The sequence below is a fragment of the Podarcis liolepis genome, assembly GCF_965112155.1.
Source record: "Podarcis liolepis genome assembly, chromosome: Z".
Lineage (NCBI taxonomy): Eukaryota > Metazoa > Chordata > Lepidosauria > Squamata > Lacertidae > Podarcis > Podarcis liolepis.
The window spans coordinates 26,532,135-26,546,890 of record NC_139570.1 but is presented as its reverse complement, the minus strand read 5'-3'; the positions used below and the strand labels follow the sequence as shown (position 1 = coordinate 26,546,890).

The 14,756-nt window shown below is 42.4% G+C and overlaps 1 protein-coding gene and 1 long non-coding RNA gene across 5 annotated transcripts in view; one reads left to right on the top strand and one right to left on the bottom strand.

Annotated features, from left to right (window-relative positions):
* Positions 1 to 4,861, top strand: part of LOC310698349 — a 39,440-nt gene extending 34,579 nt beyond the window's left edge. The window contains exon 4 of one of the 4 annotated variants that reach the window (XR_014521428.1): positions 4,104 to 4,861. This is a non-coding gene — a long non-coding RNA (uncharacterized lncRNA). Of the gene's footprint in view, positions 1 to 3,065; positions 3,467 to 4,103 lie in introns of those variants that run through there. The other 3 variants (XR_014521429.1, XR_014521430.1, XR_014521431.1) reach the window with 3 other exon arrangements.
* LOC310698325 (epididymal secretory protein 4-like) lies at positions 3,680 to 12,246 on the bottom strand. The gene is made up of 6 exons (XM_083485428.1): positions 12,077 to 12,246; positions 9,489 to 9,616; positions 8,197 to 8,264; positions 6,856 to 6,948; positions 5,033 to 5,134; positions 3,680 to 3,854 (listed from the first exon to the last, which is right to left on the bottom strand). The coding sequence occupies exons 1-6, from the start codon at positions 12,170 to 12,172 to the stop codon at positions 3,835 to 3,837; spliced, it is 507 nt and encodes a 168-aa protein (XP_083341554.1). The 5' UTR covers positions 12,173 to 12,246; the 3' UTR covers positions 3,680 to 3,834.
* Positions 12,247 to 14,756: the final 2,510 nt, after the last annotated feature.

Sequence of the window (14,756 nt, the reverse complement as noted above, 5' to 3'; positions counted from 1 at the left end):
AGGTCCAGTCGTGGCCGACTCTGGGGTTGCGGCGCTCATCTCGCTTTATTGGCCAAGGGAGCTGGTGTACAGCTTCTGGGCCATGTGGCCAGCATGACTAAGCCACTTCTGGCGAACCAGAGCAGCGCACGGAAACGCCGTTTACCTTCCCGCCAGAGCGGTACCTATTTATCTACTTGCACTTTGATGTGCTTTAAAACTGCTAGGTTGGCAGGAGCAGGGACCGAGCAACGGGAACTCACCCCGTCGCGGGGATTCGAACCACCGACCTTCTGATCAGCAAGTCCTAGGCTTTGTGGTTTAACCCACAGCGCCACCCGCACCCCCTAACTGTGCAATTAGGTGCCGCATATTGCAGTGGGGTGGCTGGGTGATTCAGCACCCCAATATTAAATTCTTGGAAGAGACTCTGTTTAGGCCTGATGGCATGCACCTTTCCTCCACAGGAAACGATATTAGGTTAGCAGACATTGTAGCAGTTATCAGGCTTGGATGCAGATGTAAGTGGTTTGGCAGTAAGCATTTTCCTCAATTGGCGGTTGGGCATCGGGGGAATCCTTTATCTTGGATGGAGGGGTGGTTGTAGTCTCCGCCTGCCCCTCCAAATGCTGGGGTATCCTGCTAAAAGGATCCAGGTCATGTCTGTGTGCCCAGGCAGGGCCAGGGCCAATGGTGCTCCCCCAGACAGCGGTCCCTGCAGGGGTCACCCTATTTGATCTAAGTGGAACCCTCCACCTGGACTGACCAACGCGTCACTTCCGATGGGCAGGCTGGAAGTATTTTAATTGATTTGTTTATTTGCAAATAAATAAAAGGAAAAGAAATAATCTGATTATTTATTATGAAGGGAAAGTAACAGAAAAGAAATTAGGAAACAATTTATAAAATATTTTACAGATTTATCCTGAGCAGGACTAGAAAAGAAAGCAGAAACTGAAAGATACTTAAGACAAAGTGCCAAAAATTCCAAATGAAAAATTAACAATATTAAATGCACCTATATCACAGAGCTCTCAGATGCCATTAAACAAGCAAAAATAGGTAAAGCACTGGGGCCAGAAGGATTAACAGCGAAATATTATTTAAAGAATTGCAAAATTATCTAATTCAACCACTACAAAATGTTATTAATCAAATTATAAATGCAGGACGAATACCAAAAACTTGGAAAGAGGCCTTTAATTCCAAAGCAAGGAACAGACTTGGAGGAGGTTAAAATTACAGACCAATTTCATTATTAAATAAGGATTATAAATTATTTGCAAATATACTAGCTAACAGGATGAAAGGCACCTTCCTAGAAATAATTCATCAAGATCAATAAGGGTTTCTTCCAGGAAGACAGATGAAAGATAACCTAAGGAATATAATAAATATAATTGAATATTTAGAGGTAAGGAATGAAAAACAGGTGGCCATGATGTTCTTTCCCCAGCATTGACTGTATGGGAATCTGGGAGCTGGAGCATCAGTAGAACAAACAACCTTTCAGAGCAACCAAATTAGTTCTCTTTCTTTTCTTGTCTCTTTAAAAAATATATATCAAAAAATCACAACACTCAGCTCTCTGTTTTTATTTTTATCTCATTAATGATCACAGAGGCTCCTTCTTCAGCTTAGTTATTGAGTAGATGAGGGCTTCCCCCATTAACAGAAGCTCTGTTATACAGCAAAATGCACAAAATAAGAATTGTTTCACATGCTGCTTTTTGTTCATTTGTTTCACTCTTTGAGATTGCTCAGCAATATGCTTCCTGATTCTTCTTCAAACGCCAGAGCTGCCAAAATCAATATATAAAACAGCCAGTATAGCAACAGTAACATGTAAGGCCCAGTGAGTGGACATTTTACAGCATTGTTCCCCAGAGACTTCATTAGGCTCCTTTGCCACTAAAAAAGACAGGAGCTACTGACTGCCCAGCTGCCAGTGAAAATAGATGCTCCACCCAGTATTGACCAAAATGTCTTGTACTATGTGGTGCTGGTTGCTAGGTGACATGCACCAAGGTGTGGGACTCTCCCCCACGATCACCATTAGAGAACAATAGATGGGGGAACAGCAGTTCTGCATCCAAACAATATGTATGGAAATGCATATATAAGCAGATGGTGTGCATCAAACGTATATGAGAATGGCATTATATTAGAAAAAACAGCTTGCATAAATGGAGATGGTGCCATTGATGTGGAACTTCAGGTGCAGGGCTCCATTGAAACTCTCCCCAGGCAGTGCCACATCCCCAACCAGACTTGTTAATGGTCCTAATTCCCACTCTTTTCAAGTGCTTTTGCATGGCCGGAATGTATTATCAAATGGTGATATTGCCTCTTAATTGCCTGGATGAAGAAGTAGTGTCTGTCTGTGTGTGTGTGAACCTTAAAGCTCTGCTTGGCTGGATTGCAGCTTAATTCAACGTTTTTGGTGGTCTGAAGATCCAGACTCAAAACACAATGGTAAAGGTGATAACAAGATGAGGGGAAGTGGCACATCCCTGCAATGGCAGTCTGTCTGTCTCAATAGGAGATCAACTTTTAGGGAAGGTGCTCTAGCCTTTTGATCATTTTAGGTATCTTGGATAGAGATAATGTTTTCTGACTTTTGCATGGCTGGAATGTAGCTTAGGAAGCGACTTATGCTGAATCAGACCACTAGGTCCATGAAGCTTGGAACTTTCTTCATGGATTCACAGTGGATCTCTAGAATTTAAGGTAGGGGGCATTCCCAGCCCTACCAGGAGATACCCAGTGACTGCACTGTCAGTTTGCATTTCTCAGTACAGAAAGTATTGATCTGGTGTGTAGAGGTCTTTCCTATTCTGATTAGTTTCAAGAGGGTTCTAGAAGGTTTCTTCTCTTTGTGAAAGAAAGTTTTCTTTCTATGTGAAGGAAACAGGAATAAGGTTTTTGTTTGGGTTATTTCTGCTGGGGAGCTGAGCTACAGTTGGCTTAAACTGGTTCTGTTATCTTTGTCAAGATTGTGCTGATTATAATAGTAAGACCAGGAGGAGCCTGGTCTCACTCACTTTCTCTCTCTCTCTCTCTCCCTCTCTTTTGTTTTCTTCCAGTGTTCTGTTTTCCGTATGCTGTAGTGTTGTTAAGTTTTAGTCTTGTTATAAGTTTTTGTATGTTTTATTGTAAGTAAGTACTGCAACTGGATTTTTAATGGACTGTGCCAATCCTGAATGTCCTGGATTAGTGACCATTATGTTCATTTGCCTTCAGTAGCAAGTAAAAGATCTGCTGGATGAAGTACAATTGCCTCTGGTCTATTTTTGGGACCTCTGCCACGTGTTTGAGTTTTTTCCTCCCCAGAAGAAGCTGGGGTGACACCCAGGTCCTTCTGCATGGAAGGCAAGAGCTATGGCCCTTCAATACAAAGATGCTCTGGCCACTTTTGCCTCTGGCCACACCCACTTTTGTGTAACTGACTGCAGAGAAACCACAAAGAACTGAGAATTCCTTTAAGATTATTATTTTTTAAAAAAATATATATATTATTCAAGCTATAATGGCAACTTGTTTTTTCTCTCCTTTTTTGCATTTTACATATCGTGATATTGTGATTGTGTCTTGCAGTATCATGAAAGACGGCATATAAATTTGCCAATTAAAAATAAATAGATTAAAATAAAATAGAACACATTTCTGACTTTGATGGTTTTAATTCGTTTTGATGGGTTTTCAGTACAATTAAATGACTGACAGTGGCATTGATACACCATTTTGTTACATCTCTAGGGATGTGAGCCAGTTGATTTTCTATCCAAATGGGATGCTTTTACAAATTTGAGCCATATTTGCAGTCACACACAACCCCAGGTTCCAGGATTTAACTCATGCATCCGGGCATGGAGCTGTGGAAGAAAAAAAGATAATGTCTCATAGGAAGATGTGGAATTGGGACCAGGGAGCAGAAACCTGGTAACTAGCTAATAGGGACACCCTAGCTGTATGGACACCTCAGCGCTAATATACATGCTGATTCCTTCATACTCTTTCCTTGTAGGGAAGGTGTTCTAGCCATCTGATCATTTTAGGTGCTCTTTCTGTACAAGGAAAGTTGGCTTAAGAGAACCAGCAACCCTTTCCCCATTAATTCACAGGCAGGGTTGGCACCACTGCTGAAGCCCACACAGGAGTAGGAGGCCCATTGTAAGACCTTGTCGGTTCTGCTTCTGGCTTTTCACCTGCACTCTGCAAGTGGGTGAGTAGCAAAAGGAGCAAGGAGAAGAAAGACAACCTCCATTGCACACCTCGGCCACACTCATTCTGGGAGGTAGTACTGATTGGATCCAGAGCGAGAGGCAAGCAAATGAGCAGCAGGACCAATGGTGCAGAAGAGGTAGGCCCCTTTAGGAAGGGGAGCACATAGAGAGCGTGTTGCTCAAGCCTCCCTTCCCCAGAAAACACCCTAGAGCCCACACAGCTTACACTGCTGAGAGAAACTAACGTAACAAACGCTACAGCCTGGAACCAGGATATATTGAGAGATGCACTTCCCATCTGAAGCTCTTTGTTCTTGATCAGATCAATGGCCTCACCTCTGCTTTCTGATCTACCTCAGTCAGATGCCTGATTGAGGTAAAGGAGGCGGGTCTTTTATGTTCAAGTAGCCTGACTGTGGAATGTCCTGCTGGACAGATCTCCCTGGATCCATCACCTGTTGCTTCTATCAGGGCTATTTGGATTCACCTGTTCCATTAGACATACTACTCTTGATCAGGTGATGGCGGATGCAATTGAAGATTTTAAAAATACAGTATATATTTTTATCTGCCTTTCTTTTATTTGGCTGTTTGGCTGTTTTTACATATGTTGTTTAATGCAATGTTCCTTAACTTAATCTAATTTGTGTTCCATTTTTAGAAAGGGAAGGAAGGAAGGAAGGAAGGAAGGAAGGGGGAGAGAGAGGGGGGGGAGAGAGAAAGAAAGAAAGAGAGAGAGAGAGAGAGAGAGAGAGAGAGAGAGAGAATTCACCATTATTTACCCCAAATTGAGAAATAATAGGTCATAAGATGACAACTGCTCTTACCAGATTTGTGTAGATAGATAATCTTGTCCGCTGGCAAATCCAGGGATTTGGCGACAGCCTTGTATATGTCTATTATGTCAGCTGATGCTTCTGGTTCCCTAGCTTCAGACCCCAAAAAGATGTCACATTAAGAATTAGGATGAGGAAAGAGAGGGGGGAAGGAACAGACATATTTTGGGTTGGGAGCACATAGTTAAAGAGGTATAAGATAAAGCCTTATTTCCTGCTATCATGATTGAGTGAAAGATTAATAAATATTTAACAAACTTAGTGAGAATCTAGTGAGCTTCATAACATGCAACTTTCTGAACAAAGCTCACAGAAAGCCATTTAGGTTATTTATCCTGCAATGTTAATCTGTTATAACCTTGGTTTGAGTACACAAAACCTGCATAATCCTGAAACCAATCATTCATTGTTGTGAGTAGTATTATTATGACCTACCATAAATGAATGGATACTGGAAACATTCCTGGGGTAAAAGAGTATGCCTTTATGCAGAAAACATGTCTGACAAAATGTAATGGTATCCAGGTCCAGTTGCAGATGACTCTGGGGTTGCGGCGGTCATCTCGCTTTATTGGCCAAGGGCACCAGCATACAGCTTCTGGGTCATGTGGCCAGCATGACTAAGCCGCTTCTGGTGAACCAGAGCAGCACACAGAAATGCTGTTTACCTTCCCGCTGCAGCTGTACCTATTTATCTACTTGCACTTCGTGCTCTCAAACTGCTAGGTTGGCGGAATCTGGGACCAAATAATGGGAGCTTATCCCGTCACAGGGATTCGAACCACCAATCTTCTGATCAGCAAGCCCTAGGCTCTGTGTTTTAACCCACAGCACCACCCGCGTCCACCAAAAGGATGGACAGCTTTAAAAGGGGAACATGGACAGCCGTAAAAGGGGAACAGGCCAATAGAAAGTACCATTTAACCTACCATAACATTGCAGACACAATGTATAATAGTGCATGAATCTCTTCTAAAACATCTAGCTGTGCTGGCTGAATATATATTTCAAATGCTAACTGTACCACAGCACTAAAATACAAAGGGTTGCTCACAACCTTGAAATCCAGGTGATGCAGATAGTGTGGAGCAGACATATTTCTGAAAACAGGTCAGATGCATTTTAATTCATAAAATCTTCAGTGGCATATAGTTTATGAATGGCTTCTGCTTGTGCATGAAACCAATTCATATAATGTATTATGCTGCTGAATATTCAGAATTTGAGAAAAGTGATCTAAAGTTCTTTTATAATGCAGCAGTGTCCAAGCCCCTACAATTCACATTGATTCAAGATGATGCTCAGTCCATCTTAAGTCCTGGATCTGCTCAATGAAGGGATATGCAGCTGTCCCATACAGGGATCAAACCTACAACCTTGGCATTATCATCACCACACTCTAACCAACTGAACTATGGAGAATGTTTTGTAACAATGAAGGCTAATGAGCAGTACTAGCTGAAGCACCAGATTAGCGCCACGACTTCAAGCAAGTTCCATTTTCTTAGGTTTTAGCTCATACAGTTCATTCAAATGAATGTTACAAAACCAAATGCTGCCATTTTTCTTTTTAAAGAAGAACTTGGGAGAAGATGATTTGAGTGGAAATGAAGAAAGAGACATATTTTCCTCTCCCCAACAACTTCATTTCCAGTTCAGAGTGAGTGGAACATTTCTGGTGGGTCTAAAGAAAAATAACCACTGTATTTTTATATTTTTAGTTGGCAGGTATGCCTGACACATCCAATAGCACACACTCCTTGCAAACACACACACCACTGCACTCCCCCCCCCAAATCCACAATGGCACATACTATAAAGATGAAGGGCCTTCATTATTGTTGTGTCAACGAAAAGCATGTGATAACGGCTGTAATCTGCTTTCACGAAATATAAGGTGATCTGCCCTAGATGTGAAAAAGAACCACAAAAAATATCCTTTAAGGGTGCATATATCACTTTTCCCTGTACAGTTGCTAGATCTGATAGGTATGTAGCCTTTTGACTAAATAGAAACCTTATGAGTTAAATCTAATCCCCAATTAATGCAAACCCTTTGGCACAATTAAAGCTTATGAGGGAGTCTTAAAGCTCGAAAACTGAAATATAAAAAGAACTTACTCATTTCAATTCCCAACAAGTTATTTTATATGCTCATTTTAACCATATGAACACCTATTTATTTATTTATTTATTCATAAAAATTATATATTACAATTTTATAAAGCAAATAGCAAAACAGTTTACAACATTTTTCTAATATGTAGTTAGACTCACTGAACACACTGCACTCAAGTATATGCATGTTGACACCAAATAAGCCTATGCCCAAGAGAAAAACAAGTAAGGACATTTGTATGTTGCCCAGCTAACTCTTCCAAAACAAAGGAGAAAAGTACCAGAAGCGCGGGGGGGGGGGTTGTACAGGAACCCTCTAAACAATGAAAATTGTACAAGAAGTAATTTAAAAGTAGGCAAAACAAGACTGCATGCAAGATGAATAACTGGGATCACTGGGATCTCCTTGACTACGTTGTTTCATGCTTCAGAAGAACAAAATGGCATAGCCTCATCTGATTTTTCAAAACTGTGTTGAACTATGTTCATTTTAAATAGTGTAATATAATAAACAACCCTGCCCATTTGAATGTCCAGAGGCAGCCATTTAAAGCATGGGCCTCAAGAAGGGCATTCAAGATGTCTAGCTGCGCTGGATGCCTCTCCTACCTTATATCCTTTGGAGTAGGACGGTCCCATGAAGAACTGATTCTACTACCACCGCTACCACCCCACCCCCCACCCCCTGTATATGGGCAAAGACTTCATCATGCCATGTTTGGTTTGTTTTAGTTTTTAAACCTTTTATCACTTTTTGCAGCATCCTCAAAATGTTACTGGAATCAAAATGCTGACAAGCCATATCCCCTCCCCTCACTGAATCCGTATTTATCACTTCTCAGGGGAATCCAAAGTTTAAGAAGTCTCTTGCCAACAACCTATCTGTGAATATCCTCAAGGACCGAGTTGCCCTAACTGGTGGGGAGAAAGATAGAGAGAGCAGAGGTGGTTTGAGAACAGATTGGTTTCCCATGGAGGTGGGTAAAATATTATAAATTCCCTCCAGCCTAAGGGAGGAATGAGCCACTTGAAGTTACCTTTTTTATATATTCCAGGCTTCTCACCCAGAATCAATCGATTCACCACCTTTTTGCATTCATTATCTCTGGCAAGGGAAAAAAATATGTAAGATCAGAAAAGTGTCTGCAACAGGAAACATCCTCCCACCCCATCCATGCCTGAACCAACTGAAATTCTGGTGTGGGGAAGTCTTGTGAGTCTATGTAGGGAAATCCTTGCCAATCCAGTGCCCTCCCAATGTTCTAGACTAAACTTCACCAGCTCCAGCCGGTATGGCTGCATGATACAGAAACTAATAAGAACATGACTGGACTGGTTGGAGTTGATAGGGACTGTAGTCCAAAACATCTAGAGCAGCCTTTCTCAACCTGGGTCCCCAGGTGATTTTGGCCTACAACTCCCATCCTCCCTGACCACTGGTCCTGTGAGCTAGGGATCATGGGAGCTGTAGGCCAAAAACATCTGGGGACCCAAGGTTGAAAACCACTGATCTAGAGGGCACCAGGTGTTTCTTGACTATGAAGCTCTGAAATGGTTCCACAGCAAATGGAATGCTCGTGAGTGTTCTTGCTACTTTTGGGCTAAGTTCTTGGGGGTTGGGTGTCTGGTAGAGTGTGAGAGTCCAGAGCACTTACATTTCAAGTGATGAGTCAATAAGTCCAATCCAATGTGGGAAATTGCTGGGCAGGGCCCTGGAGAACTTTTCTTTGGCATGTTTGCCCAGAGTTCTCTCAAAATCAGGCATGCTGATGCCTTCTGAGGCCTTATTATGTCAGGCTGGTCTGATAGCTCTTGAGAAGGTGTGGAGCCAACAGACAGTGTACTGTACATTATCTAAAGGCCTGTTGCCCTATTCTGCATCTGCTTGCTCTTACAGGAAGGAGGTGAGAAGGACAGCCAAGGAAGCGTATATTTCTGAGCCTGACAAGTCCAGCAACATCACATCCTCTGACCTGGAGGGTCATGGGGGGGGGGTCTGCAACTCTCCTGGTATTGATTCCTTGCCCAACATGATGGGCAACACAAGTAGCTGCCTGGGGAATAGAGTTCTGGAAACTGTGATGGCTAATGGGGAACCCCACACAGAAAACATTTTGCCATCAAAATGTAAAGAGAAGGATTCAGGGGCGGGAGGAAGGTGCATGAACATATCTTCTTTCAACATGCGTAATATTCTGTCCCTACAAACTTGCAGAATTGCAGCTGTCAAGTCTCTAGAATTTTAGTGATTACCCCACTTCGAAAAGTGTATTCATGAATCTTGAAGCACAAAGAAAGGTAGTGATCAAAGTAATCCAAGAGAACTTACTGATAAGCCTCTGCTACAGAAACTATTTCTCCATTGTTTTCAGGTTCCACTGTAACAAGATGTCTGTGGTAATGCGTTAGTTCACCTCTATCTAGCACCACTGCAACGAGAGTCCATCTTCCAGCCAACTAGAGAAAGAAGTTGGTATAGTGGTGTGTTTTTTTCAGAAATGCATGCAGGGCAATGATCATCTTTCCACTCGCATCACTCCAGGCAGCAATGCCCACTCTGCTCCCCCCCCCCCCCTTCCTTAAGGCACCTCGACTAGTGTAAGATACCTTAGCTTGGAAGAATCAGCGGATGCAAACAGAACTCTCTCACATAGCTTATGACCTTCTTGGATCCTCTGTGCAAAGGGAAAATGGCGTCACTGATGTGGTGGCGGCCTGTTTTAGGATTTATGTATTTTTCAGCCATGGCAATAAAGGGAATTTTTACAGCTCTCCAACCAGAGGTAGGTAAGAGCCATGTCATGTGCTGTGTGTCACTAATCCACTAATCTCTCTCTCTCTCTCTCTCTCTCTCTCTCTCTCTCTCTCTCACACACACACACACACAGTTTACATTTACTGAAAATGTGGTCTTTTTCTCTTCCCAGAAAAAATAAGTGAAAAGTGTAAAACTGTGTTTCTACTCTTCTGCATCACATCACTTTTACCCTTCACATGATAGATAGGTTTTGCTTTGCTTCAGTTGTGTGTTATTTGAAAACAATAAAGATTACTGTGCAATGATGTGGAGGAAGATGCCATGTAGAAGCATCTCCTTCTGACATCATGGTGTGGTTGCGTAGCAGAGAGAAGAGAAGAGAAGAGAAGAGAAGAGAAGAGAAGAGAAGAGAAGAGAAGAGAAGAGAAGAGAAGAGAAATGCTGCTTTAGTCTGAGATCACAAATCAGCCACAAGAGGCACATGAATGTAGCAAGTACTGCAGAATTACTCTTAAGTACGGAAGTAGTTTTTGCTTTGTATTGTGGAGACTGGAGACAGTGTTTGGTGGGATGGGGCTTCATTATGAACATTATGAAATAATCACAAACTTTTTAAGGAAAAATAAAGGGCAGTGATTGGTAGCAGCAATACAGAAATTAATTTGTCTATTTAAAATCTGTAACAGTTTCACAATTAAGAGATCTTTGGCACAACAAAAAACTCTCTTGGGGAGACAGATCTGGCCCGCAGGCTGCAAGACCCCTGAGATAAAGACAGTAAGAGCTAGAAGTAAAATTCATACAAGTTCAAATCTATACTCAAAATCCAAACCTGGGAGTTTGTGATTTACAGTGACCAAGCAAATAAGAGACCATATCCCAGAATGTCCCATATCCCATATGTCAAAGATCTCCAGATGGTGCTATTTAATGCTCCCTTGTGCTAAAGGATTGTTAGAATATTTACCTGATCCGATCAGAAATGTGCAAAGGAAAAGTGCCAAAATTCTGACATGCTTTTTCCATACAAAAGGTGTCAAACACACACCATCACCCCTTGAAGTGTTTAAAACTAAACCCCTAGCAGAGTTATTATATGAGGCTCAGATTTGGACAGGCCCTCACCTTGGATCTAGAGAAGCTGTTCAATCTAAGAACCTAAGGCAACTTTTTTCTGTTCCATTCTTTGTTCCAAATGCTTCATTGCACTTAGAATTACAGATGTGGTGTAGGACATTTATTTATTGGCTTTGCCTAAATTTAAACCCCACTGGTCTACTACACTTTGTATCACAAGATTGTCATGAGAGCGCTGGGACTAAAATTGTCAACCAAAAGCTTTACTTTTCTGGTTTATCACCAGAACAGTTATTAACACTGGGCTTCAGTAAAGCAAATAATTTAATATAATATCGAGCGACTGAATAATTTGGCCACAATAAGGACATTTTATCCATGGTATGATTATTTCCCACCTTGACATTTTGGCACCCTATGTTGCAAAATTTAGCAATTCCAAAAAACAGACACACTTTCTCTTTCACAAGATTGAATATACTGTCTTCGACTGTACTTGAGGGTCGATTTCAAAAAATTCCACTGGAAAAATGGTTACATCCAGGTGGAGATGGCAGTATTGAGTCAGTGGCTCATGTACTTGCACTCTATTTATAATGATTTGAGGAGTGAGGTTATTATTCCTCTATTATTGTCTATGCCTGGTCACTTAACCATTGCAACCGTGTCCTTTCTTTTAGGTGATCAAGATGACAGCAAAAACTGCAAGGTTTTTAGCAGGGGCAATTGGAATAAGATCTATTATTTGATTATTGATGTAAACCTCCAAAATGTATTTTTTATAGTTAAGTTTTTACCTCTTTCTTCAGTACATTTTATTTTATTGCTATGACTAGTGGCTGATGCAATAAAGATTCTGATTCTGATTCTACCTGATCATTCCCCTACTTTCAGGCAAGCAGCCAAAGGCAGGTGGGCATTGTGCCCCAAAATTCAAGGCCCCCAAATGGCAGTGCCAAATTATTGCCTCGCTGTTGACTTGGCACCTTGAACTGTTGCAGTAAAAGGAGAAATTGAACATTGGCATTGTAAGGCACAAGAGCTTACACAAGAGGAGTATTGTAAGGCACAAGAGCTGTTACCTTTTGAACATCAAGGTCTGGCTGAATGTCGATGCTGTCTGAAGCTTGAAGCAAGTATAAGGAAGTCAACACCAAACTTAACAGCACACCTGTCATCTTTGCAATGGGCTCGCCTTTGCACAAGATTTCTTTCTTCCTTTCTTCCTTTCTTTCATGATGGCTCTTTATAACCTTCAAAGTTTATCTAAGCATATCCACCTATCCACCTCTTTGAAGCTAATTATTCACAGGGCAACAAGATAACCAGGTTATTTTCAGAAGAAATGGTTTCATCAGTACCCATATTCACAAAGCTCTAGCACACCATGCACATCACAGCTTGTCCCACTGGAAATCTGAAGAGTCAGTCTGTGACTGGAGCCCACTTCATGAATGGAGGGAATATTGCCAACTTTCAGTGTGTGGGGGTAAAAATGCTCAGAACTCTGAAGTGGCGTGGGCTTACTTTTAACGATGAGGTGGCCAAGGATTCTCAGCACACCCTCTTTTTAACAGAAGAAAGCATTGGTACAAATGCAAGTGGTGCCTAGCTTGCCATCAGCAACATGGAACTATTATGATTTGTTTTATATCTTTATTTTGCCATTTACATGCTTATTTATAATAGGGTTAGATGTAGGGGATGAGTGGTGTCAGCTTAAGCCTCATTTTTTCTCCCCTGCCTTCAGCACACTGGGGTTTCCAGTCACTTCATGTGGAGGAGGAGGGTGTGGGTGCCATTTTCCATTTTGCCTCAGGCGGCAAAATGTCATCTGTCGGCCCTGCTTAGGTGGGTATTTAGGTAGGTAGAGTATGCAGGTTGTTGTTGTTTCTAAGGTATCTTACTAGAGACAATTTTCACAATGTTAAAAATGCAAGTAGAATTTAGTTTGCATCTATTAATATTATGGGATGAGGGCCTGGAGCCTCCCAGACATCCTTGGCCCTCTTGGAGGTCACAAAGCCTAGTGCTCCACTCCTTTGCTGAGTCCAAACTCCCTTTTGTGGTCCGCAGAGTGACTGTCTCCACCACCTACTGAGCTGGAGAAAACCAGATGACTATCCTTGTATCGTTTTATTTGGTTATAGCTACACAGGACATGTGGGGTGAGATAATACTTCTGTTGTACTACACCAAGACACAGCTAAAACAGTATTAAGCATGTGTTTGTGTCAATCTCTGCAACCCCAGAGTCGGCCACGACTGGACGTGATGATCACATGCATGCAAATTGTATCATTTGAATGGCAATGCCTATCAATTTGGGGTGGGGGGGTCTGGACTCCTTAAATATTTTCTGGAGGGTGGCGGCTGAAGGGACCACGGCCCCTAAGAGTTGACTCCTATGAATGAGTCCCTGTCTTCTTTAACACCCACCCACCCACACAAACAATAACATTTCTGGTATTTCTGATTAAAGGCCTCCTTTCCTCCTCCTGATCTGTTCCAGATCCAGGCAACTCCAGGGCTTCATAAGGAGGAAGACTAATAAAGTTAACCCCTAAGGCTTAGAGGAAGCTAAGCCAACTAAGGTCCCATCTCAGTTCTGGCCCCTCTCCAGTGGGCGCCATTGCCATTATAAGAGAACAAGGGAGGTGTTCATGGTGAATTCAGGCACCTCAATTTCTAGAAAAATAGCATTGGTAATAATAACAGTCCAAAGCAGAGTGACACAAATAAATTGTCTAAAGAGCAAAACATAGTAACTCAGCGAAAGTCGGGGAGAGAATTTTATTTTGAAAATGTTCACAAGGTTTTCATGTAACCCCCCCCCCCAAGTGGCCACCTGGGCCACTTATTGTATCTCCTCGGTGAGCGGTGGTTGCGGCCCGACTTGGGGCCTCCCTCACTGCTCAGACGCAACACACCATTTTGAGCGCATCACGTCTCCCTCAGCTGCCGTGGGGGCTTAGGGGTTCCCGCCAAATCTGCTAATTCAAATGAGCCAATCCATGGCAGCCTTAGGGCTGATGAACGGACCTGAGAGAGGCAGGCTTCACTCAGGTCCGCTCGGCAACTATAATTCCCAGCTGACCCTGTGTTGGATGTGTGACCACAATGCAAAAGCAGAGAATGACTGGCTATTGTACAACATCCAAACTTGTCTCCCTGCTTTCTTGGGTGCAGGGTTGGTGTCTTGTGCCACAGCCACCTCAAACTTTCTATATTATGGGCTGTGTGGATGGTCTTCCTTTAATGGCAATTAAATTATGGTCTATTTTTAACTTGTGCTTGCTGGACTCCCACTTGAGGGTTCCATAGAAGTGATAATGGTATGCCTTGGAATGCCAGTTGCAAGAACATGGGTGTGAAAGGACTATTGCGATCATGTCTTGTTTGCAGGCCTCTGATTGGGACATCTGGCTGGTCACAGTAGGAAACAGAATACTGGGCCAGATGGACCTCTAAACTGATGCAACGGGGCACGTCTTATATGGATATGATGGTTGTTGTTAAAAATACCAGAAAGGAATTTCCCCCTGCTCCGCAGGTTTTGCCTTCTCCATAGCAATTGTCACAACTTTGGTGGTTTTGCAGGCCTTGGGCGAAATCCTTTAGTCTATCTTTCCTAAATGGGGGGTGGTGTGAAGTGGTGACTCACCTCCCACCCCGTGCGGCTGTGATTCCAGGGTTCCCTGTTAAAGGGGTTTGTGTGAAGGGAGTCACTGGCCATACACTGAAAGGTTGTCAGTTAACTCC